This window comes from Phascolarctos cinereus, unplaced genomic scaffold, assembly GCF_003287225.1.
Source record: "Phascolarctos cinereus isolate Bilbo 61053 unplaced genomic scaffold, phaCin_HiC Scaffold_726;HRSCAF=1367, whole genome shotgun sequence".
NCBI lineage: Eukaryota > Metazoa > Chordata > Mammalia > Diprotodontia > Phascolarctidae > Phascolarctos > Phascolarctos cinereus.
The window spans coordinates 96390880-96414726 of record NW_027556098.1 but is presented as its reverse complement, the minus strand read 5'-3'; the positions used below and the strand labels follow the sequence as shown (position 1 = coordinate 96414726).

Sequence of the window (23847 nt, the reverse complement as noted above, 5' to 3'; positions counted from 1 at the left end):
AAAAACCTAAATTAATATAAATTCTTGACTTTCTACTTTCAAGAGAAAGAAGCAGGTGTTAATACAAGAGAGACACTTAATTCTCTGGCTGACAGATGGGATTTAGCTTAAAAAAAATAAACTCCAGGGCATGTACTATTGTCACTTACTCAAATATTCTACACCATCTATATCTAGTCCTAGACAATGAGTATTAAGAATGATGACACCAAGGCCTTACAAAATCCTCAGTCACCAAAGACATGTGAGATTATATGCAACTGACAGAAAAGCAGACTCAGACTTTTTAGAAATGTTGCTTAAAAGGTTGAAACAAAAGTAGTTTTCAGGTCAACTCTGATTTAATTAGGCAATTCAATTAGCCAGAAAAAGTTAATTCCTTAAGCTTTGGATTCATGGAGATTTGCCTATGTTTATTCTAACTCATAGTACACTGTTTACAGATGAGAATTCTACTTATTTTAAGAATATTATAAATATCCAGTTAAGTATCAATAAGGAAAATATTTGTTTGCATTGGAGAAATATTTTATTCTAAGTATCAGTTTAAGTAACTACCACTAAAAGTTTAATTGAAGATGTTTGTTTTTAAAATATAGTTTATCCTAGCTAGTACTGCTATTCCCTACAGCAAGTGTTTTGAAAATAAAATAATTTCAGTCTAAGAATATAAAGCTATAGTATCAGTGAAAATCAGTGTTTTGTTTCTTAATGTGCATGCTTTTTAAATCTCACCTTTTTCCCCCCTTTATTGAGGGGTGTTTTTTTTTAAAACATTTAATATAAATACAGTCTTGACTAGATACATGATTTCAGCCACATAACTAATTCTTACTAATTCTGTATGGTAAGAAATTCCCCACATTGCCTTAATAAGTATAATCAGTTTTGCAGGACTAAAGCAATATTTGGAGAAGAAAGCAGCTTTTAAACAAACAGACTGACTTAACCAAATCAGCTATTTGGCCTCTGGATTTCCCTGATGCTGAATAATTTGGCTTTCACCAGTGGCAATCAATTGTGGAAACACAAATTACTGCACCTTGAAGTAATTCATTAAAATGGTTCATTTGAAAGGAAAAATCAACTTACGTGATGATGATGGTTAAATGCCCTTTTAAAAATTGCAATCAATAAACATAGGTTCAGAAGAAAAAAAATTTAAAGCAACTGTCACACTTCCTTGATCAATATGGAAGAGGAACCCAACAGTTGGGGAAAAGCTGAGACCAACTCTGAAACGACATATTTCTTGCCAACTTCACTGTTTCCGGGTACTTAAATCAGAAGCACATTCAGTGCTGCCCTTACCAGGTTAAGTCACGACGTTCCATTGTGATTTCAATGGAACATCAGAACTTCCAGCTTCTGTGATGCGCCAGGATTCTGTGGAAGACCCATAGCAAAGTGGTTACAAAGGTGAGCCATGAAGGCTTTTCACACAAAGCTGATACTCACACTCCTTTAGCAGAATGATCCCTGAATTAAAATGCATAACATCCAGACAGTCAAGAAGAGGGAAACTAACTGAAAGAAGTTTTTATGGTCTCTCTATCTAAATAAATGATCTAAGAGTGTTTAGAGTCAGGGTTGATTTACCAATAATAATGAGATTAAGGTCCTTCTGGAAAAAAAATACACTATGAATTCTTTAGAACTTGGATTTAAACTAGTATCCAGTTTGCTAAATTACTTTGAATGATTGGTTATGCTAGACTTGAAAAGCATATTTAAATATGTGTGTGTGTGTGTGTGTGTGTGTGTGTGTGTATACACACACACACACACACACACACACAGAGAGGTATTAAAATATAATATTAAAATACAAAGTACACATATATACACATAAATATATATATATATATATATATACACATACATATATGAATTGCCTTGGAAACATGGAGAGAGGCATAGTAACCCAATAAAAAGTTGGGGAGAGGAGTAAGAAGGGGAAAATAATAGAAAATTAGTTTCAGTCTTAAGAGGCTGAAAAAATTGTTTAAATGATCAAAATCAACAATGGAAACAAAAGTAACCAGAGTTTTATTTAATAACACATTAACTGGGCCAATGAAACACCTAAATACACATCAATCACATTCATTACCACCTTTTAAAAAAGAAATCTTTTCACATCTCCCATACAGCACCCATTTATTTACTTTGTAGGCTAATAAACTCATTGAATTCAAACCCAAAAGGGTAAAGAAATTATTTTCTACCAGTAGCATATAGTGATAGAATATTTCTAATCAATTCAGAAACTATACCATACTCTAAAAATCCACTTACTGGATTTTGGCTATTCCAATACTGTTAAGTCACTTTACGGGCTTGCAGTAAAGTGTTTCCTTATTTGTTCCTATTATGTACAAGGAATGGAACTTACATACGAAATATCCAAATGTGTAACTATTCACATCTGAGTAATCCTATCTTAAATTAGATGATTCAACTGACACCCAATGTTATTAAAAGAAACAATAGCTGGAAAATGAATAAAGTATTATTTGGTAGCTTGTGGTTACACACAATATATTCATTCACTCATTTCTTTGAAGGCAAGCAGTAGAAATCTTCCAGGGGAACATACAAGAATTGTTTCAAATTAACCACTTATATTTTGACTGGATTTTTGTGAAGAATTTTTATACTTATATTTCAACATCTGAAGACATCATCTGGTTACCTTTTTTATATTTTAAATTTAAATGAGAGGTAGATTTAACCGTATATCCTTAATAATTATTGTAAAAATAGTCTATTAGCAGCTAATATTAAAAATAAAATGCTTTAGGGAACATTTCCTATCTTAGGAGTATTTTTATATGCTTTAAATCTCCAAAGGCAATTATATAAAATATTTTTAAAGCAAAACTGTTTTCGTGGTTCTTCCCATTGGTTCTAATTCTTCTTTACAACATGACTAATGTAAAAATATGTTTAATATCAATGTATATGTAGAATCTATATCGGATTGCATGCCATCTTGGGGAGGGGCGAGAGAAGGGACAGGGAGAAAATTTAAAACTCAAAATCTTATGGAAATGAATGTTGAAAACTAAAAATAAATTAATTTTTAAAAATAAAGCAAAACAGTTTTTTAAAAAAATATACAATATAACTAACAAAGCTGGAGCCAACATTACTCATAATTTCTTATGGTCTGATTTGAATTCTTATTTTTTACTAGTGTTAAGATATATTTACTGTTCATCTTAACAGCTAAATACATGTTCTCTGGATAATTAGTTATGCCAAACCACCTTACCTATGTCATATTTCTCCTTTTAGACCTAAAAATATATGATACTATTACTAATCCTGACCAAAAAAAACTAGGCTAATATTTCAATTTCTAGATTATTCTTGGATGGCAATAATTTTGATCACTTCCCAACTCAGAATAGTCTATAAATAATACCTTTTCTGGGCTTATCTATTAATAAAAATTACAGATGTTACAAAGAAATATTGAAAACTGAAGATTAAATTGGATCCTCCAAATCAAACACATCCTACTCCATAATGTCCACTTTTTTCTGTTTTCTAATGATCAAGGAATTGCTTACAGATGCTATCCAGTTATTAGTCAGCAGGCAAGTATTTATTAAGCACCTTGTGTGTGCCAAGCACAGTGCTAAGTGCTGGACCCAGTCTCAAGAAGCCCACAGTCTAAGGGGAAAGGCAATATGCAAACAAGTAAGCTTTATATTGGATAAATTTTTTGGAGATAATCAACAGGAAGAAAGAACTAGCCTCAAGGAAGATTAGGAAAGGACTCTTAAAGAAGATAAGATTTTACCTAGGACTTGAAGAAAGCCAGGGAAGCCAGAAAATAGAGATGGTTAGGGGAAGAATTCCAGACATGGAAGGAAGTTTGCGAAAATGAATGGAGTCAAGAGATGGAGTGTCCCATTCTAGGAACAACTAGGAGGCCACTATCACTGGATTGCAAATTTCTCGGAAGTGAGATTAGAGGAACTAAGGTATAAAAAAGACTATAATATTAAGAGGGGTCAAGCTATAAAAGGATCTGAATGCCAAAGAGAGGATTTTATATCTGATTCTGGAGGTGGCAGGAAAACACTGAAGTTGATATTGAAGTTGACTGAATGGGGAGTGACTTAGTCTGACCTGTGCTTTAGGAAGATCAATTTGAGGGCCTTAGTGGAGATGGAATGAGGATAGATTTGTGGCAAGGAGAACAACCAAAAGTCTATTGCAGCAATCCATGCATGAGGTAATGCTGTATGCACCTGGGTAGTCATAGTGTAAGATGAGAAAAGAGAACATATGAGAAAGATAATAGGGCAGTTTCGTGTCACAGTTTATAGAGCTCCAGGCCTGGAGTCAGGAAGACTTATCTTCCTGAATTCAAATCCAGCCTTAGACACCTGTTAGCTGGGTGACCTGAGCAAGTCACTTAACCCTATTTGCCTCAGTTTTATAATCTGTAAAAAGAGCTGGAAAAGGAAAAGGCAAACCACTCCATAATATTTGCCAAGAAAACTCCAAATGGGGTCACAAAGAGTCAGATACTGCACCACCAACAACAGCAAATACGAAAGATAACACAAAGGTAGAATGAATAACACTTGGCTACTAATTGGATATGGAAGGGATAAGTTGAGGACTATACCTAGGTTGTAAGCCTGGGTGACTAGGAGGATGCTAGTACCCTCAAGAGTAATATGAAAGTTAGAAAATGGGCTTCCAGAAGCCAAGATGATGGAGTAAGAAATAAGTCACTCTTACCCTCCCTTATTTAACCTCTGAACGCCCAGAAAATATCGCCCCTGGAAAAACCTTGGAACAGCTGAACCAGAAGAAAGACAGGGTGCAGCAGGAGGAGATCCTGAAACCCAGTTGGTGGAGTAGGCAAACACCAACACCTAAACCCCTCAGTGAGGGCAGGGAAATGGTGGAAACCAGCTTGGAAAACCATGAGGTGCCTTGGCATTCTACAGCAACTGGCTCTCCCAGTGCCTCAGCAAAACTAAGGGAAGCAGCACTCCAAGGGGCCCCAGGTGGATAAACACCCTAAACATCCATCTGAAAGGAGCTGAAGAAAGCAAGAGGAAGGAAAGGACTCAGCAAGTAGGAAATCTCCAGGAGCCACACTACCCAATCCTTCTCCTAGAGTTCCAGTGTTGCTGATTCTAGCTGAACACCAGGTAAACTGCCAGAATCCTACAGCCTCCAACTGCTAGCACTGAAGGCCCCAGTACACAAAGCCAGTGACCAGGCCCTGGACTCCCAACACAAGAAGTTTGGGTCAGTGCCCTCTGCTCCCCAGCAGGAGAGCCCAATCTCTTTACAGGCCAGGAAATAAGCAAGCACCATGAGCAAAAAGAAACGTATGACAGGTTTTTATTATGGGAAGAGTGAAGATCAACGCAGAAATTCCAAAGAGGACAACATTGCCAACAAACCCACATCTGGAACCTCAAAAGGGAATATGAACTGGTCTGAAGTCCAAAAAGCCTTCTTAGAAGAGCTCAAGAAGGATTTTAAAAGTCAATTGAGAGAGGTAGAAGAAAAAATGGGAAAAGAAATGAGAGGTATGCAAGAGGAGTCAATAACTTAGAAAAGGACAAAAATTAAGTGTAGAAAACAAGTCCTTAAAAAGTACAATTGGCCAATTGGAAAAAAAGTACACTGAAGAAAACAAGTCCCTAAAAAATAAAATTGGCCAAATGCAGAAGGAGGTACAAAATCTAATAAAAGAAAACAATATGTTAAAAATTAGAATCGAGCAAATGGAAGCTAGTGACTCTATGAGAACAAGAATCAGTCAAACAAAAATAAAAGAATGAAAAAATAGATGAAAACGTAAAATACCTCATTGGTAAAACAACTGACCTAGAAAACAGATCCAGGAGAGACAATTTAAAAATTACTGGTCTGCCTGAAAATCACAATAGAAAAAAGAGCCTAGACAGTATCTTTCAGGACACCATAAAGGAAAACTGCCCTGAGGTCCTAGAACCAGAGACCAAAACAGCCATAGAAAGAATCCTCTGATCACCTCCTGAAAGAGATCCCAAATTGAAAACACCAAGGAATATAGTAGCCAAATTCCAAAATTACCAGGTCAAAGAGAAAATACGGCAAGCAGCCAGAAAGAAACAATTTAAATATCATGGAACTGCAGTCAGGATTACACAGGACCTTGCAGCTTCTACATTAAAAGACCATAGGGCGTGGAATACAGTATTCTATAAGGCAAAGGAGCTTGGATTGCAGCAAAAATGAGCATGATCTTTCAGGGGAGGAGATGGATATTCAATGAAAGTTAGAAAAGGAGGAGGATTTAAGGGAAAACATAGCGAGTTCACTTTGGGACATGGTAAGTTCAGTCTCTGAGACATCCAATTCAAGATTTCCAGTAGACAACTGCCTTCTCAGTGCAGGTGGGGGGTGGGCTTAGGGAGAGAAGGAAAGAAATTTGAAACTCATAATTTTAAAAAATGAGTGTTAAAGTTATTTTTACATGGAAAAAATTTTTAAAGAGATTATAATAATACATAGGCAGCTAGGTGGTACAGTGGATAGAGAACTGGGCTGGGAGTCAAAAAGATCTAAGTTCCAATTTTGGCCTCAGATACGTGCAAGCTCTATGACCCTGAACAAGTCACTTAACTTCTTTCTGCCTCAGTTCTTCATCTGTAAGATGGGGACATACTGGAGAAAAAAATGGCAAACCGCTTCAGTATCTTTGCCAAGAAAACTCCATGGACAAAGCAGAGTCAGAAACAACTGAACAAATGAACAACAAATAATTTTACATATGTGCGTATGTGTATACATATATATGTAACTGCATTATATTATACAGCATTATCTGATTAATTATACTGTTAATGTCATATTAGTAATTAAATTAAAATATATAGGACACCCAGGATTATATCATTCTATTTTTTTCCCCCTCAGAAAAAAGGATCAAAAAATGTAGTCTCCAATGTAATGCCTAACTGGGTCCTTTAGTTTGCTAACCACTTAAATTACAATTACCTAGGACACTGTTTTAATATCTCAAATGGTTGGTTGTGTTTTGCTTTGGGAGTTGTAGTGTTGTTTTTTGTTTGTATTTATATTTGTTTTGTTGAGGAGAAAGAAGGTCAAAGTGAAAAAATAATACTCCTCAGCCCTTGTAAAAACAGTGTCATTCACTCATTTACTCTGAAAACATTTCATTTCAATATATATTTGTCTACAACTCCATGTCCAACATTTTAAGCAAAACACCTCATTTGGTCAGTGTGGAGCCTATCTTCATGCTAAATTGATATCTTAACCTCTATTCCCAAGCAACAAAGTAGTCCGGATAGAGCATATCCCCTTTAAAAATTTACTAGATAATTAAAAAAGGGAATCTGGAACATCTTTCTACACTGGCCCAAGGCTCTGATGTGTTTGAATGCACCTATCCAGAATGGAAATCTAGAGACATGTTAGTAAGACTTAGGTCTACTACATATCTATTGTATAACTACCCTTTGAGCTCCTATCCCACGTGAAATTGGCAGTCAATAAATATTTGTTAGGCGCCAGCATATGAAAAAAATGTAGTGGGTGAGGATCTGGGTTGCATTGCATCACTTTAACTGGCTTATTTTCTTCCATACCTCTAAATCGATGAAGCTCCAAAAAAAACCCAAAACCTCTAATTCTTGCTACAATCACGTACTACAGTAATAATTTCATGAAAATAGTGAAAAATACGTCCCTGAAAAACATGAAGTTATGTGAATCAATTCATTGAAGAAAAAGTCATAAACTAGCTATAAGAATAAGTAAATTTTTCTCCATTCTTCTAAACAAAAAGAATACTGGTGCTTTTTATATCAAAATAGAACGAAATAGAGAAACTAAAGAAGCAAATTCAGCTTTAATGTTGAAAATAAGTTCCCACTTTGAATGAGAATATTTCTAATCTGGGAAATTGTGTGATATCTTAAAGCCAATACAGGTATGGAAAACATCACCTAAGCACTCTATGACTGACTTGTCCTTACAATAAGCAAGCAGACACATGTTTCAGTCAACACACACCAATCTAGGTTTTTCTCAGTGATTTCCCCTTTTTAAAATCATCTATCCTAAAATGAATAAAATAAAACCATCCATTCTCCAATCTGCCATTATATGGGAATCTCAAAAGTCCCCAGCTTTTTTTTTAATTGACTGAACTGCCTTCCTCTCATGTAAACTAAAGATTATGAACCAACCTTAAACACACTCCCCTCTCTCCTACTACAAAGTATAAAAGTGTCCTTTATCTACACTATTGACTTTATGACATCTAAGTTACCATGCTAGTGATATGAGTTTTATGCCAATACTCTGATACACAGTTAAATCAGCTGTCCCCAAAAATGAATAGAAGAGAATATTCTAGATTGTATTTAGGAAATCATTCAGCGCTTTTCTCATCCTACATTTTTCCCTCTAAAAAAGAAAAAGACACATAACCAGGGATATCAAAGATGGACCACCACTGTGTTAGAATTGCAGTTCATCTAAAAGGCAATGGAGAGATATATGTTGAGTATGAGCTCAGAACCCGGATGCTGACTTTTTGCTGAAGTTATTAAAGAGAGAGAAACAGAAAGGGTAGGGAATGGAATATCGTAGGAAAGAATGAGGAGGATGAGGGAGTAACATGCTATTTCTAGTAACTGGGACTCAACAGGAGAAAGTAATACAAGCATGGATTGGATGGGGGAGAGGTCATCTGATGAACAACCATTATCTGAGTGAGAAAATAGAAATTGGGAAAGAAAGGACAGAAGAAGAGTATAGGATAGAATTACAATAAAATAAACAGGTAACTGTATTGGAGAAGAGGGATTTAGGGGAGAGAGTTGACGATGGAATACACATGAACAGAAAGGCTTATCACAAGAAGAAGAAGAAGAAGAAGAAGGAGGAGGAGGAGGAGGAGGAGGAGGAAAAGACTCAGAGATCTGGGGATGTGTTGACTGAAAAGAGAGTAGGAAGAACATTTTTCATCAGACAGATCCCAACCATGGACTGAATTCATTCCCTTTCTTTCTCTGGTTTATTTTTTTCCTTAAAAGACAGGGATGGGGAAAAAAGAAGAAATATAATGCGAGAAAGTAAAAAACAAACCTAACAATCATGAATTGTGAATAGGATGAAATCATCCATAAACTAAGCAAAGTGGATCAGAAAGCAAAACCCAGCAATACGTTGCTTGCAACACATAGCTGATTTTAAAAAAAAAAGCCCTAAAAGTAGAAAAGTAAATTAGTCATTTAAAAAATCATTTATTAGGCATTTACAAGGAACCAGGCATTGTGCTAAGCACTGAGGATACAAATATAATAAGCATTTGAAAACTGACGGGTATCCTAGGATTTGCAGTTAAGAACAAACATCCCAGAAAGATGAAATTAAACATGACTTTTCCTCAAAAAGATAACATCCTTTTGGGTAAAACAACACGTACATATATAAATGTATGTGAAATATATATAAAATAAATACAAGGTAATTTGAGGGGATGACACTACAAACTGGGAGGATCAGGAAAAGTGGAATATAAAAGATGGTATTTGAGCCAAACTTTGAAGGAAACTAGATTTTAAAAGGCAAAAGAGAGATGGATTCCAAACATAGGGGTCAATCCATGGAGACGAAGGCAGAGTGTCTTACGTGAGAAGTAAAAAGGCCAGCTGACCGTACCATAAATGCTTGAAGGAGAATATTGCCCAATAAGAAAAAAGATGTAAAAGGTATTATAGAGAGAGAATGTGAAAGACATAACTTATTGGACACGTGGGATGAGGAAAAATGATGGATTAAAGACAAATTTATAAATCTGAGTGACTACAAGGATGGTGATGGCGGTCAACAGAAAGAGATAAATTTCAAGGAAGGATGGATTTTGTGGGGAAGACAAGGAGTTCGATTTTATATGTTAAGTTTGAGATGTCTTTATAACATCCACTTTGAAATGTTCAATAAACAGTTGGTGATACAGTATTGTAGCTCTAGGAGAGAGAGACTGAGACTGATAGATAAGGAAATCATCTGCATAATGATGATAGAATCAAGAAGACTCAAAACAAAGCACTAGCATATACACAGTTCAAGAGATAGATATGGGAGACAGCTAGGTGGCACAGGGGACGGAGCTCTGGCCTTGGTGTCAGGAGGACCTGAGTTCAAATCCAGCTTCCGACACTGTGTCCCTGGCAAGTCACTTAACTCTGACTACCTCACCAAAAAAAGCAAAAAAAAAAAAAAAGGAGAGAGATATGGATAATGGTCTAGTCTAAGGAAACAGAGGAATGGTCAGTCCAGCAAAAGGAGAAGGAAATGATAACAATGTCACAAAAACTCAGAGAGAAGAAAACATGAGAAGAGAAAGTAAACCAAAATTTATTAAGTACCTAGAGAGGGAAGTACTCTTAACTATCTCCATTTTGTAGCTGAGGAAACAGAAGTTAAGGGATTTGTCCAGGATTACATAGCTAGTAATTGTCCAAGGTCAAATTTGAACTCAAGTCTTCTTGACTCTAGGCCCTATCCACTTAGCTGCCTCTAAGGCAACAAGAGTCAGTCAGTCAATAAATATTATATTCAGTGCTTACCATGTGCCAAGTAGTATGCTAACAAAGTACTGGGATATAAAAAGAGATAAAAGACAGTCCCTGACCCCAAGGACCTCACAATCTTCCAGGAGAGACAGCATGCAGACAAATGCATACAAACAAGTTATATTTGTTGTTATTCAGCAGCTCAGCTGTGTCCAACTTTGTGACCCCTTGGACCACAGAGTCGATTAAGGAAAACAGAGGTTGGGGCAGCTGAGCGGCACAGTGGATAGAGCACTGGCCCTGAAGTCAGGAGGACCTGAGTTAAAATGTGGCCTAAGACCAAATGCTTGACACTTACTAGCTGTGGGACCCTGGGCAAGTCACTTAACCCCAATTGCGAAAGAAAGAAAGAAAAAGAAGGAAAGAAAGAAAGAAAGAAAGAAAGAAAGAAAGAAAACAGAGGTTAAGTGTGTTGCCCGAGGTCACACAGCTAGTAAGTGTTTGAGGCTGGATTTAAATTCAGGTCTTCCATACTCCAAACCCAGTGCTCCAGCCACTGAACGACCTAGCTGCCTCTTAGGCAAATAAAGGTTGAGTGACTTGCCTAAGGAGAAACAGACAATAATTAAGAGAGGGAAAGCATTGGAATTAGTAGGCATTGGGAAAGGCTTCCTGTAGACCATGGGATTTTAGTTGAGACTGTAAACAGGATTTAGAATTCCCTCCACAAGATTTCAAGGAAGGCAGCAGCTGGCAGAGATGAGGAAAAAGAACATTCCAGGCATAGGGGACAGCCAGAGAAAATAAAGTGCCCAGAGCTATGAGATGGAGTGTCCTGATCATGGAATAGCAAGGAAGCCAGTGTTACTGGATCTAAGAGTACATAGCACATTATCAGGGAGTAAAATGGAAGACTGGAAATGTAAGAGAGGGATAGGTTACGAAGGACATGAATGCCCAACAATGGGCTTTACGTTTGATTCTGGAGGTGATGCACTGGAATTTATTGAGTAAAGGAGTAACATGGTGGGACTTGCACTTCAGGAATTGGTGGCCGAAGGGAGAACTGATTGAAGTAGGGAAAGGCTTGAGACAGGCAGAGCCTCCAGCAAGCATGAGGTGATGAAGCCTGACACCAGAGTGGTGTCAGTGCGAGTGGAGAAAAAGGGGCTTGTACAAGAGATGTTGCAAAGAAGAAATCATCAAACCTTGGTAACAGATTGGATATGGAGGGGGGCAGGGGTAGGAAGAAGGATGACTCCTAGGTTGTGAGCCTGAGGGAGTGGGAGGATGGCGTTGCCCTCTACAGAAATAGGGAAAGGTAGAAGGGGAGGAGGATTTTGAGGGAAATGCAGTAAGTCAGTTTGGGACATGTTGTGTTTAAGATAGATGTCTACCGGACATCCGATTTGAGATGTCTGAAAGAAGGCATTTGAAGGTACATGACTGAAGGTAAGAGAATGAGAAAGAACAGGTCTGAGAATCATCAACACGGAGATGATAATTAAATTCTTGGGAGCTGATGAGATCACCAAGTGAAGTAGTATAGAGGGAGAAGAGAAGAGGGCCCAGGACAGAACCCTGAGGGACACCAGTGGTTAGACGGTATGATCGGGACGAGACAATGGTCAACAAGAATGAGGGTGATCAACAATATCACATGCTATTAACAACATCCAAAAAGCCCCAAATCAACATGTGACCTAATAGAAGTCATTTTAAAAAGTGTTTGCCTATTTCACAAACATTTATTATGTCTCTCCCACTTCTCTCACCGAACAACAACATAAAATAAAAATGGAATCCTTATAATAAATACACACAGTCTAGCTAAATAAATTCCACATTGGTCATGTACAAAAACATCTGTTTCCTTGTACCTTTTAAGTCCATCACTTCTCTGGGAGGATGCGAGCAGTGTGTTTCATCTTTATTCCTTGGGCATCACGGTGTATCATTGGACTGATTAGTATTCTAAAGGCTTTCAAAGTCATTTTTCTTCATAACGTCCTTGTCATTTGTATAAGTTGTTCTCCTAATTCTACTCACTTCACTCTGAATCAGTGCATAGAATACCCAGTAACTGCATTTTTTACTTTTTTTTTTCCAGAACTTTCTTGTGAGCTAAAGGCTTTCAGTTTGAGAAAATAGTAATACTTTCACAAAAATATAACAAGCCAGAGTTGGAATTCCTTGAAAATTTTGGTAGCCAACTAAAATAACTAACATGTAATTACAGGAGATCTGCCAAGTTATTTGTACCCTGTAAAGTAATATAAAACAGATTGACAGCTAGAGTCAGAAAAGGCTGGGTTTCTGAATGTACCTGGAATAACATGAGTGAAAGCACTTTGAGGAATATAAAAACACAATCACACAAAGTGATTTTTTAAAATTGGTACTACCGCTTCTATTAATCCTTAATTGAATATCTACCGCCATACCTTTGAAATACCCACTATTTCACTCTTTTTAGCTGATTTGCTCTCTTTCCACACTCATGTTTGAGGTTCCACACAGCAAATGATTCCCTGAATTCTACATTTCATTTCAGCTCTATGAATTCAAATAAGTTGTGCCCCATCTTTGGATTATCTTCCACTCCTCCTCTCTGCCCCTTAGAAGTAGTATCCTCTCTGTTAATAAGCCACTGACTTCTCAAGGCCTGCCTTGTTCTCTATTGCTTGTCCTCCTCTCTCTCTCCATGCTACCTATGTATTTCCCCCTCCCTCCACCCCCATCCCATCCCCGCCCCAGTCAAATGTAAGCATTTTAAGGGTAGAGATTGTTTTGGCATCCCCAATCCCTAGCAGAATGCTTTGAGTATAGTCAGCCTTTGTAAACGTAGGATGAATTAAATGGAACTGACATCACTAGTGCTCCACTATTACCCCTAAAATGTTAAAAGACCAAGGAAGTCCCTCCAACACATTAGTTTTATTAATGGATTAGAATACACAAAAATTCAACCCCCAAAAGGCCTAAAAAGACTCATAAGTACTGTGTCACTCAGATTTTCTTTACCAGTCCCTTTTATTTTTTTAATGCTATTTCCAAATTAAGAGTATCACATAAAAAAACAATATTTTGCTCTTTCCTGATACCATCCACTAAAATTTAATCTATAGTTTGTCATCTATAAATCTCTAAAAGGCTGAAGTGTGTGTTCCTTCAGAGATTTCTGTACTTCCTCTCTTCTGCCACAACAGTTAAATTCTGCTAAAAAAGATACTATCAGACATCTTTAACATGGAGTGATTCCTAACTTAAGAGTACCCCTCCCATTTTAGTTTAAAAGAGGAAAAAAATGAGTTGATTTCTATCCCCTTCTTTGTTCTTCATCGTTGGTTTCATTTTGCAGGACAAACACGTAAAGAATCCCTTTGCATTTCAAAACATTTTAATACAATCTTTTTGTATAAAAATCAGAATCAGTTTTCATATACTACTAAGAACATCATACTCTTTTTTAAAAAAAGGCTTACAGAATCAATTGGGGTGAGTCTAATTGCTGAAGTATGGGCAATAATTCTCTACAAACAGTTCACCCCAGTAGGAATTCCTTTTATCAATTAAAATGACATTGTCCACTAAAACTATACAAATGTCCTACTTTTTTCCAGATTATATTTGCAGTAATAGCCTCTGTACAAGTAAATAGCCCAAGTGGTTATTAATCCCCAGGAAATATTCCCATGCCTCAGCTGCTACTGTTTAGGTGGTGATCTGTATATAATTTTAAATGTTTAGCCTCATTTAATTTGTACAATGTTCCTTGTATTTCAAATTAAAAGTTCAAATGAATAGGAATGTTAGTTTACAATTTCTAAATATTCCTGAATCAAACAGAAATGAATGATCTTAAAGAAGGCTTATCCTTTGCATGAGTATCTAATGACGCATATAATAGTCACAGTTCTCACACCTGCTAAGGAATGGTTTGAAAATTTTTGTTTTATTTTTATAGCATATCTGCATTAGCAGAATTCAAAACTGTCACTGCCACAATTTCTTTTCCTTTTAAGCAATGTCTTATATAATAATCCCATACCTATATCATAATTTCCTGAAATTGCTTTACAGGCTTCAGTCCAAGCCTGAAGTAGTTACAGAGACTAATAGAAACAGCAATGGAGGCCTCAAAAAGTTGTACAATAGCAGCCTCTGGAGGTGGGCTACAGATAATAAGAAGCCGTTTTACAGAAGTAGAGAAGTTATTATTTTTTAACCCCATGAAAACCCTAAGAATTTACCTGTATAGTGCAGCTGGCATACTTTTCTTTCACTATGCCTGCCAGCCCATGCAGTTCCTGTGTTTGATTTTGCCCCTGGGAGTCGGCTATTGTCAACAGCGACCAGCTGTTAGCAGATATCAGATTTTAGTCAAAATATATAGAGAAATAACTTACTTTATTTCAATGGCTGAAAACAAACCACTGAGCAAAAACTAGGACAAGCTGCACTTACAGACCCCAAGACCCAAAATATTTTTTTTCTGAACCAAGAGAAATATCTAAGTTTAAAAATTTCAACTAGTTGATCAATATGAGGTACAACCAAACCTGTATATTTTCTAAAACTAGAAAAGTTAACCTCAAAATATTATCCAAACTAAAAATGAAACAAACTCCATTTCATTTAAAGTCTTGCTTTATACAAATGATTCGATTCTGAAAAGTAACCCATCTTTTGGTCAATTAAGTAAGTTTCCCGATACCTCATCATTTCAGAGATGATTTATCTTCCCATCTAATTTATCACAATTCACAGCGATTTCTAACAGTTAAGTTTTAAGTTTCTTTATCTTAGCCTGTTTGTCAAAAAGTAAAGATTTTATATAAAAAGAAATGAATAGTCCATGAAAATTCTAAAAAAGAAACTAGAAGCATCTTCTTTTTTTGTAAAGGAAAGAATTTTTTGTAATAAAAATAATTAACCTATTAAAATTTCTATGCGTGTGTGTGTGTTTTGACGGACAGACAAGATGGGACTGGCCAATGAGGAGACGGTCCTCAAGTCTGAATTTTATTTTTTCTTAAAGCAGGTACAATTGTAGAGTACTTGTACCCTTGCAAAATTCTATAGCATATTAAATATATATAATATATATACACACACCCACATATATGTTACACACGTATATATACACACATATATATTTATTTGTTTTATATACTATACTTGTCCTGTGAAATGTCATGGTCTTAAAATGTCATATTCCTTAAAAGGAGACAATATAGACTGACAGATCTAGTGTGAAAATTGAAGAAACTTTATAATACTTCCACCTACTGCTACTTTTGGATATGACCCAATGTTCAGTATACAAAGGAAGGAATTGCATTTAAATGTAAATTTAGACTTCATGGTTTATTCCCAAAATTTAGCCACATCAATAAAGATTTCTATAGTGTCCTGGAAATTCAACGCTGGTCTTTCACAACGCTGCTAAAACTGAACCTGTATTAATATTATTGGGGGAAAGAAAATGGTAAAAGCCTAGAATGCTGTTCCACTATGTTTATTCCTCTTGCTGCCCACCCCCACCCCCCACAATACATTCTGACTGCGAAGCATGAATTTTAAAAAACCTTCAACTGAATAACAGAAAACAGGAGAAGCACCATCAGCCAACGCTAAGATTTTCACATAATGAATTTAATAAAAGATCAATTACAACTAAAAAGTAATTTTAATATTCTCAAGAAACATACCCTAATTTTTAATCGTGTCTTGCACACTTCTTGATGCTTCAGAAAGTCGTATTGAATTAATTAAACTGAATCAGCAACCACCTGTATGTGTAGGACATATGCTAACTTTGGCCGCAGCTTTCCTCTTTCTGATCACTAAGAAGTCAGTATAATTTTCTTTGGAGTTGATTGCTTTTAATGTGTATAAATTGTTCATGGAATGATTCCCAAAACAATGAAAAACTTCCTCTCTTTCTTCCCCACTAAAAATTGCCAATTTGAATCTCTGTTGTGATTATAGCTGCTTTGAAATTTAAGATAGTTTCATAACCACTGTGTTTCTGTTAAACTGGAGAAATAAATTTCTGGAGAAATAATTTCTTAATCTAAAAATTAACAGGCAAACACCAAATTTAGCAAGCCTCTGCTAACTATACCTCTCTATGTTCATACAGACATGTATGTAATACAAATATGCACACACACAAGCTGAACCACAAATTTTATTTTTTGTAATTTTCAAGAAATTCTAGGAAAACTATTCCTTAATTCTGCATAGAGTGATCATTTAAAATTCTCCAATTCAGTCTGCAGTTGGTACTGATTAGTAAAATGCATTGTTCTATCTGGACAAAGTTTAGTCCTGAAATTAGATCATTGTGCCTAAATTGTATGTTACAAGGTCCCTCAGAACACTTCCTCCATCTTTTTACTGAGAACTAAAACTGACAACTTGAGTTCATACAAACTTACTTCATTGTGAATGAGTCTGTCAGTTCTTTTCTTGTTTAAAGGATTTAACATACGACAGTAGCAAGCATCTGAGAGATAAGGGAACATGAAAGTTACCACTTCAAGAAATTCGGGAGTTCTCAAACATTTTTGGCTCATAAACCACTTATTTCTATGGAAAAAATACCCTGAAGTACACTGTCCACATAGGCCATTTATAAACACAAACATCTTGCCAGAATTGACAGGCACTGCTGGTGAGAAAGATGCATTCAAAACTACGTTGGGGTTTTTTTTGCTGTTGTTGTTGTTTAAACTCACAGGTGAAAACTGTATTTCATTTAAAATCATGAATCCAGGTCAAAAATAAGGATGAGTGTGATAATGCAAGCATAAATACTTTGAGAAAGAACATGTACCATCGCCTGGATGGCCTAGAGGAACAACATAATAGGGAAGAGAAGGAAGGATGTTATGTTCCAACATGGGTCAAACATGGTGAACTGCTGAAGGATTTACTTAGAAGAAAAAAATCTTTGGAATGTGAGACTATAAATAACACAGACATGCTACGTAGCACATTGTTGGTGTTAGAATTTTTTTTAAGTTATAGTAATAATAACAGCAACTAGTTAAACACCTTAAGGTACTAATGATTCAGCATATTCTCTTTTTGACTCAAGTCAGGTACAATGCTTCTAGAAATGTCATATAAACAAGGAATGTGGTACCAATACATTATTGTTTTTTAACAAAATAAGCTTATGCTTATATTGTACTAAACTAAGTCTCAAATAAGATGAAAAAGCAAAATATAAACAAGCATCACCCATATTTATAGAGAAATACTCTTTTGAATTCCAAGTATTTAGATCATTTCAAAACCACTACTATAATTAAAGCAGCAAATGGTTGTATTTTCTAAATGAAGAAAGAGAGGTAACGTGACTTGCCCACAGGCACATGAATAAGCAGCAGGAGCAGAAATGAGAAAAATACCAAGGAGTACAGAATTAACCAAAAATTAAGGTAGCCCTTTAACCATGCTTTCTCTTTACATGAAAGGGAATTGAGTTTTCAGACATGACTTTACAAATATCCCAAAAGAAGAGGCTACTTAAATCATGGGAGCTCCAAGGACCTGTCACAGGCCCACATTTGATTGGGAATTTATTTTCTAATTTACAACGTAGAGACATAGATCCACATTTTTATTTCATTATCTTCTATAACTGGCCTGTCAGCATATTTTTAGCTAAACTTTCAGGGTGGTAAAAGGTGTCCTGGAATTGAGGGTTGTGAGGTTAATATCTTTACAGGTTTAATATACCTCATAATTGACTCCCTCAGGGACTTTGCCATTTTGCCCCTGCCTGGGGGACAATCCCTTTCAGCTAAAATTGGTATGTTTCAGAGAATTATTTTAAAGGCAGGAGAAAGAATTTTATTAAGACTGGGATTTTTTTATCTTAGCGCATTTTTTGTTGCTGTTTAAACTTCTTTGAAGGCTGATTTCCCAAGCATTCACTTTAAAAACAGTAATAATAAAACCCCAAAAAGGGGTATCTAAGTACTTTAAAAGGGAATTTATTCATTAAATACAAACTTGAAATTGAATTATATTTAGACACACCTGAATACCTTCGTGAAAGACTGACACAGATACAAGTAGAAACAAGTATAGTGTTCACTAGGTCCTATAATTGGAAATCATTAGGTCCTGATTGCCTGCTCTAAGGAGGGGAGTTGACAGGGATGGGAATCTGAGAGTCATTTGATATTGACTTTGGAATTTGTTATCTGATTTGTTCTTGGAGTAGATACAACTTTCTAAAATGTAAAGGCACATGTAAGTGTTTTTAAATGTACAAAGCCATATGACATGTACATATAGACTATTATTAATTAGGTTTAATTAGGCTAATAAAATAACTAGGTATTCTCTGAGCAGTCAGTCAATATAAGCTTTTATTAAGAGTCTACTATGTGCCAGGCACTGCGCTAAGGATATAAAGAAAGGCAAAAGACTGTTATTGCTTTCAAGGAGCTTACTGTGTAATGAGAAAGACAACATGAAAATAATTTATGCAGAAACAAGATATATACGGCATAAATTGAAGATAATCAACAGAAGTAAGGCACTAGAATTAAGTGGAAATCAATAAAGGTTTGTCATAGAAGATGGGATTTTAGCTGGAACTTGAAGAAACCAGGGAAGCCTGGAGTCAGAGAGGAGGAGGTGAGTCTCCCAGAAACGAAGGACAGACAGTAAAAATGCCCGGACCCCAGAGAAGCTGTATCTTATTTGATGAAAAGCAAGGACACTGAATTAGGGTACAGAGAAGGGGAGGGGAGATGCAGACTAGTAAGGAAACTGGAAAGGTGGGAGAGGTCCAGACTGTAAAGAACTCTGAAGGCCAGAGCATTTTATATTTGATCCTGGAAGTGATAGAGAACCATCAGAATTTATTGAGTGGGAGGTCAGTCCAGCCTGTGAGATGATAAGATTTGGTAACAAATTGGATAGCTGGTGTCCATACAAGTGAGGAATCAAGTCTGACACTAATGCTGAGAACCTAGGTGATTGAGACAATGGTAATAATGCCCTTGAAAGTAATAGGACAATTACAGAAATGGAGGGGTTTGTTGGAAAGTTGGTAAATTGTTCTGCATATATTGAGACTAAGATGTCTACAAACTATCCAATCTGAGATGTCCAAAAGGTAACTGGTGATGAGAGACAGACAGACAGACAGACAGAGAGACATAGAGACAGAGAGAAATAAAGCCAGATACACAGATCTGAGAACCATCCACATGGAGGTGATAAATGAGCCCATAGGAACTGATGAGATCACCTAACAAGACAGAATAAAGGGAGAAGAGAATATGGTTTAGGACGGTGCCAGACACCCTTCAGTTAGTGGGCAAGATATGGATGAAGATTCAGAAAAGGAGACTGAATAGGAATGGTCAGACAGGTAGGAGAACCAGAGAGATCAGTATTATGAAAACCCAGCAGTGGAGAAAATATACAGGAGGAGGTGATGATCAACAATATAAAAAGCTGAGGAGGAGTCAATTATCAAAGAATAACAATAATAACTAGTATTTATATAATATTTCAATGTTCGCAAAGTGCTAGATTTCATTTTATTCTCGCAACAACCTTGGGAGGGAAGGATTATTATTATCCCAATTTTGCAGGTAAGGAAACCGAGACAGAGGTTACATAACAAGCCCAGGTTCAAAGAGCTTGTGTCTGAAGCCAGATTTGAAATAAGTCACACTACAATGCTGCATCTGTATGAGGAAGAGGATTCAGAAGAGGCCATTGGTTCTGGCAATTAAGAAATCAGTGGTAATTCTGAAGAAAGCAGTTTCAGATGAATGATGAAGTCAGAAACCAGAATGCAGCAGATTTAGAAAAGAATGAGAGGAGAAGACATAGAGGCACCTAGTGTAAATAGCTATCTCAAGCAGAATAGCTGAGAAAGATATGAGATATTAGACAAGACCTGGTGGTTTATGGTTTGAGCAATCAAAGCTTTTTTAAAGGATGGGGAGATAGAAGGGTGTTTAGAGGCAGCTAGGTGGCACAGTGGATAGATAGTGTTGGACCTGGAGCCAGGAACACCTAAGTTCAAATCCGGCCTCAGACAATCAATAGCTATGTGACCCTGGACAAGTCACTTAATCACTCTCAGCCTCAGTTTCCTCATCTGTAAAACCTGGGTAATAACAGCATTTGTCTCCCCATGGCTGTTGTGTGGATAAAAAAATGAACTAACATTTGCAAAGCACTTGAAAGTCAACATAAATGCTCGCTGTTGCTGTCGCTACTGTTGTTATCGTAGGCAGCAGAGAATGAAGATGAGTGAGTGAAGAGAAATGACAGTGGTGGGAAGCTGCTAGAGAATACAGAGGAGATGGTGTCAAGTGTACACATAGAGAGGGTTTTTTACATGCATAAGTAAGATTTCCTACACACCCTGTGATCCCTGTATCAGGTGTGAAATCCTCTTTAATTAGGTTAAAAAAGGAACAATATGATTGGCTAACCAAAGAAGCTAACCATGCCTCAGGGAGCTGAAATAGCTGGAAGAATTTCAGGAAAAAGCCAGTCAAGTGGTAAAGGACTCCAGGTTTACTGGGAGATAGAAGAAAACAGAGTTTCTTTCCCTCTCTCCCCTTTGCCACCCCTCCACTTACCAAGTCACTGGAGAAAAAAGACTAGTAGGAGATGAGTTATATGCCATAGTACATAGCTTGCTGTGTATATATTTGTTTGCATGCTATCTCCCCCTTCTAACTATAAGCTCCTTGAGGGCAGGACCCGTCTTCTGCTTCTTTTTGTGTCCCCAGCACTTAAAGCAGTTCTTGGCACACAGGAGGTGCTTCTTGATTCACTGATGGTCAGTCCCAGTAGTTGATATCACTGAGGTTTTTGGGTTATGTCAGGAATTCAGGGGACAATGGATAGAAACCTTAGAAATACCCAATTACCAGTACCTAAATCTGCTTGTTTTACCTAGTTGGCTGGTCCCTTTGCTCCACGGCTAACAACAAAAAGTATCCCCAACTAGCTTACATGGTATACATCTGGCTGCTCCAAATATTCTCTTCCTGCATATCTCTCACTTGCCAAACCATGTACTTTATCTGTACATAACAATCCCATATGTTGATATGCATCTCTATGTTTTAGAGCCTATAGGATCCAAGATTTAGAGATTAAAATGACCACAGAGGCCATCTAGTTCAATGACTCATATTAAAGATAAGGAACTGAGACAGAGAGTGGGAAGTGATTTATCCAAGGTCACATGGCTGGGATTTGAACCCAAGTCTTCCTCTTTTTTTTTAATTTATGGAATAAAATATGCATTACTATAACACAATCCAATAAAAAGATGATTGTACATGAAACTGCAGATGTACTATGCACAACTTGCTATTGCTTTCAAATATACAACAAAATTACCATGTAAATTTCTTTTTTTCCCTCTCCCTCACCCTAAAGATGGTTACCATTAGACGCACGTGCAAATTATTTTATACATACTTCTATTTATAAGTTCTTTTTTTAATTGTATTTTTTTAAGGCAATTGGGGTTAAGTGAATTGCCCAGGTCACACAGCAAGTAAGTGTCAAGTGTTTGGTCTGAGGCCGCATTTGAACCCAGGGCCTCCTGACTTCAGGGCCAGTGCTCTATCTATCTACTGCGCCACCCCGCTGCCCCTATTTATCAGCTCTTTCTCTGGTTGCAGATAGTATTGTTCTTCATGTGTCCTTTACAGTTAATTTGGGTATATAATAGACAAAATAACTTCCTCATTCAAAATCATTCTTAAAACAATACTGCTGTTACTGTATACGGTGTTCTCTTGGTTCTGTTTATTTTGCTTTTCACTATTTCATGCAAGTCTTTAGAACCCAAGTCTTCTAACTTCAAATCCAGAATGCTTTTTCCCATGTGTCATATTGTCTGTCTCCTGTGTGTACCAAATCTCTAGACTGAATGTCCTTGAACTGCTATCATAAAACAGAAGTAACAGGGTATTTTTTGGGGGGAAAGGAACTGAGTCGTTAATCTACTCCCAACTAGCTGTATGAACACGATTGTCATTTTTACTTCCACTGGCCTCAATTCTTTCATCTGTTAAAAAAAAAAAAGGAGCTTCCAAGGTTCTTTTCAGGACTAACAAAATGTATGTTTTATTGTTGGTTTGTTTTTTTTTAATGTGGTGAATGTAACACTTGAAATCAAGAGCCCCCTGTGTTTGAGTCCTGGCCCTATCACTATCTCACAGAGCCTTCCAACGATGCTGCTTCTCCTGAATTCTCTAGTCATTCTAATCAGAATGTCAAAATTAATATAGAAATGAAGAACTTGTACATTTCAGCATCACTGTGAGCTCTCAGTAGGAAAACAATATTATTTTGGTACATTTTTGAGGGGATATGGATAATTTAAGTACAGCTGTGGTGGCCAAAAATCTTTTCCACACAGAGCACATAATTAAATATTTTCTTATGCGTGTTCTCTTGGACAAGTAATAGGCCTAAAGCTTTGGTTCAAAAAAGGGGTATCCTGAGATAAAACAGGCTAGCTTATCTGCTGTTATGAGTTTCCAGCAATCCAGACCTGCTTTACCTTTTCTGAAACAACTTTTATGGCAGTCTTTCTACTTCCCCTTGTTTTTTCTATCTCTATCACTATTCTCTATCCATGTTTGGCCATCTGAGGAGATGTAATTATTTTTTACACCACAGCTCAAGACTCATAAAGATCCATTCTATCTTCCTTTTTTTTTCTTCTAGGAGGATTTATAAGTGACAATAATAAAAATTCTCAAGGAGATCAAGGAGACCTGTATGGTAGATAAGACAGTACAAAGGCTTTGTAGAGTTATTTTCTCCAGGAATTTGATGACTCACCAGCATAAAGCCTTCTCTTCCAATCTCCCAGAAGATATACTGGATTTCTCTGATGATGAGTGCATCCCTGGACAGTCTGTTGCCTAAGTAGCAAAATCCAGCAGTAGCTTTTAGTTCTGTTGTCAGTGAAAGTCTTTGGCTGCATTTAAGGAATTCCCTGGCGCAGTCTTGGAAAAGACCAGTCTTTTCTTCGGTACATAATGTTATGCTAACTCTGCAAAATACCTGGATAGCAACTGCACATCTTACACACATATTCTAATAACTGTGTTATCAGCATGCTATAAAGTTGTTCCTGAATGACTCTATCTTGAGTTATCTGCTCACTCCTGACCGACCAACTGCACACCTCCAGGTCACTGTCTTAGGGAGATTCTAGGTTCAGGAATGGTGTAGAATA

General features: G+C 36.7%; 1 protein-coding gene across 1 annotated transcript in view; it reads right to left on the bottom strand.

The window, feature by feature from the left end:
* BBX (BBX high mobility group box domain containing) overlaps positions 1-23500 on the bottom strand; it is a 237844-nt gene extending 214344 nt beyond the window's left edge. Inside the window, 1 exon segment of the mRNA XM_078146685.1 lies at positions 23448-23500. Within this exon segment, the coding sequence (XP_078002811.1) occupies positions 23448-23453 (6 nt within the window). The 5' untranslated portion in view covers positions 23454-23500.
* Positions 23501-23847: the final 347 nt, after the last annotated feature.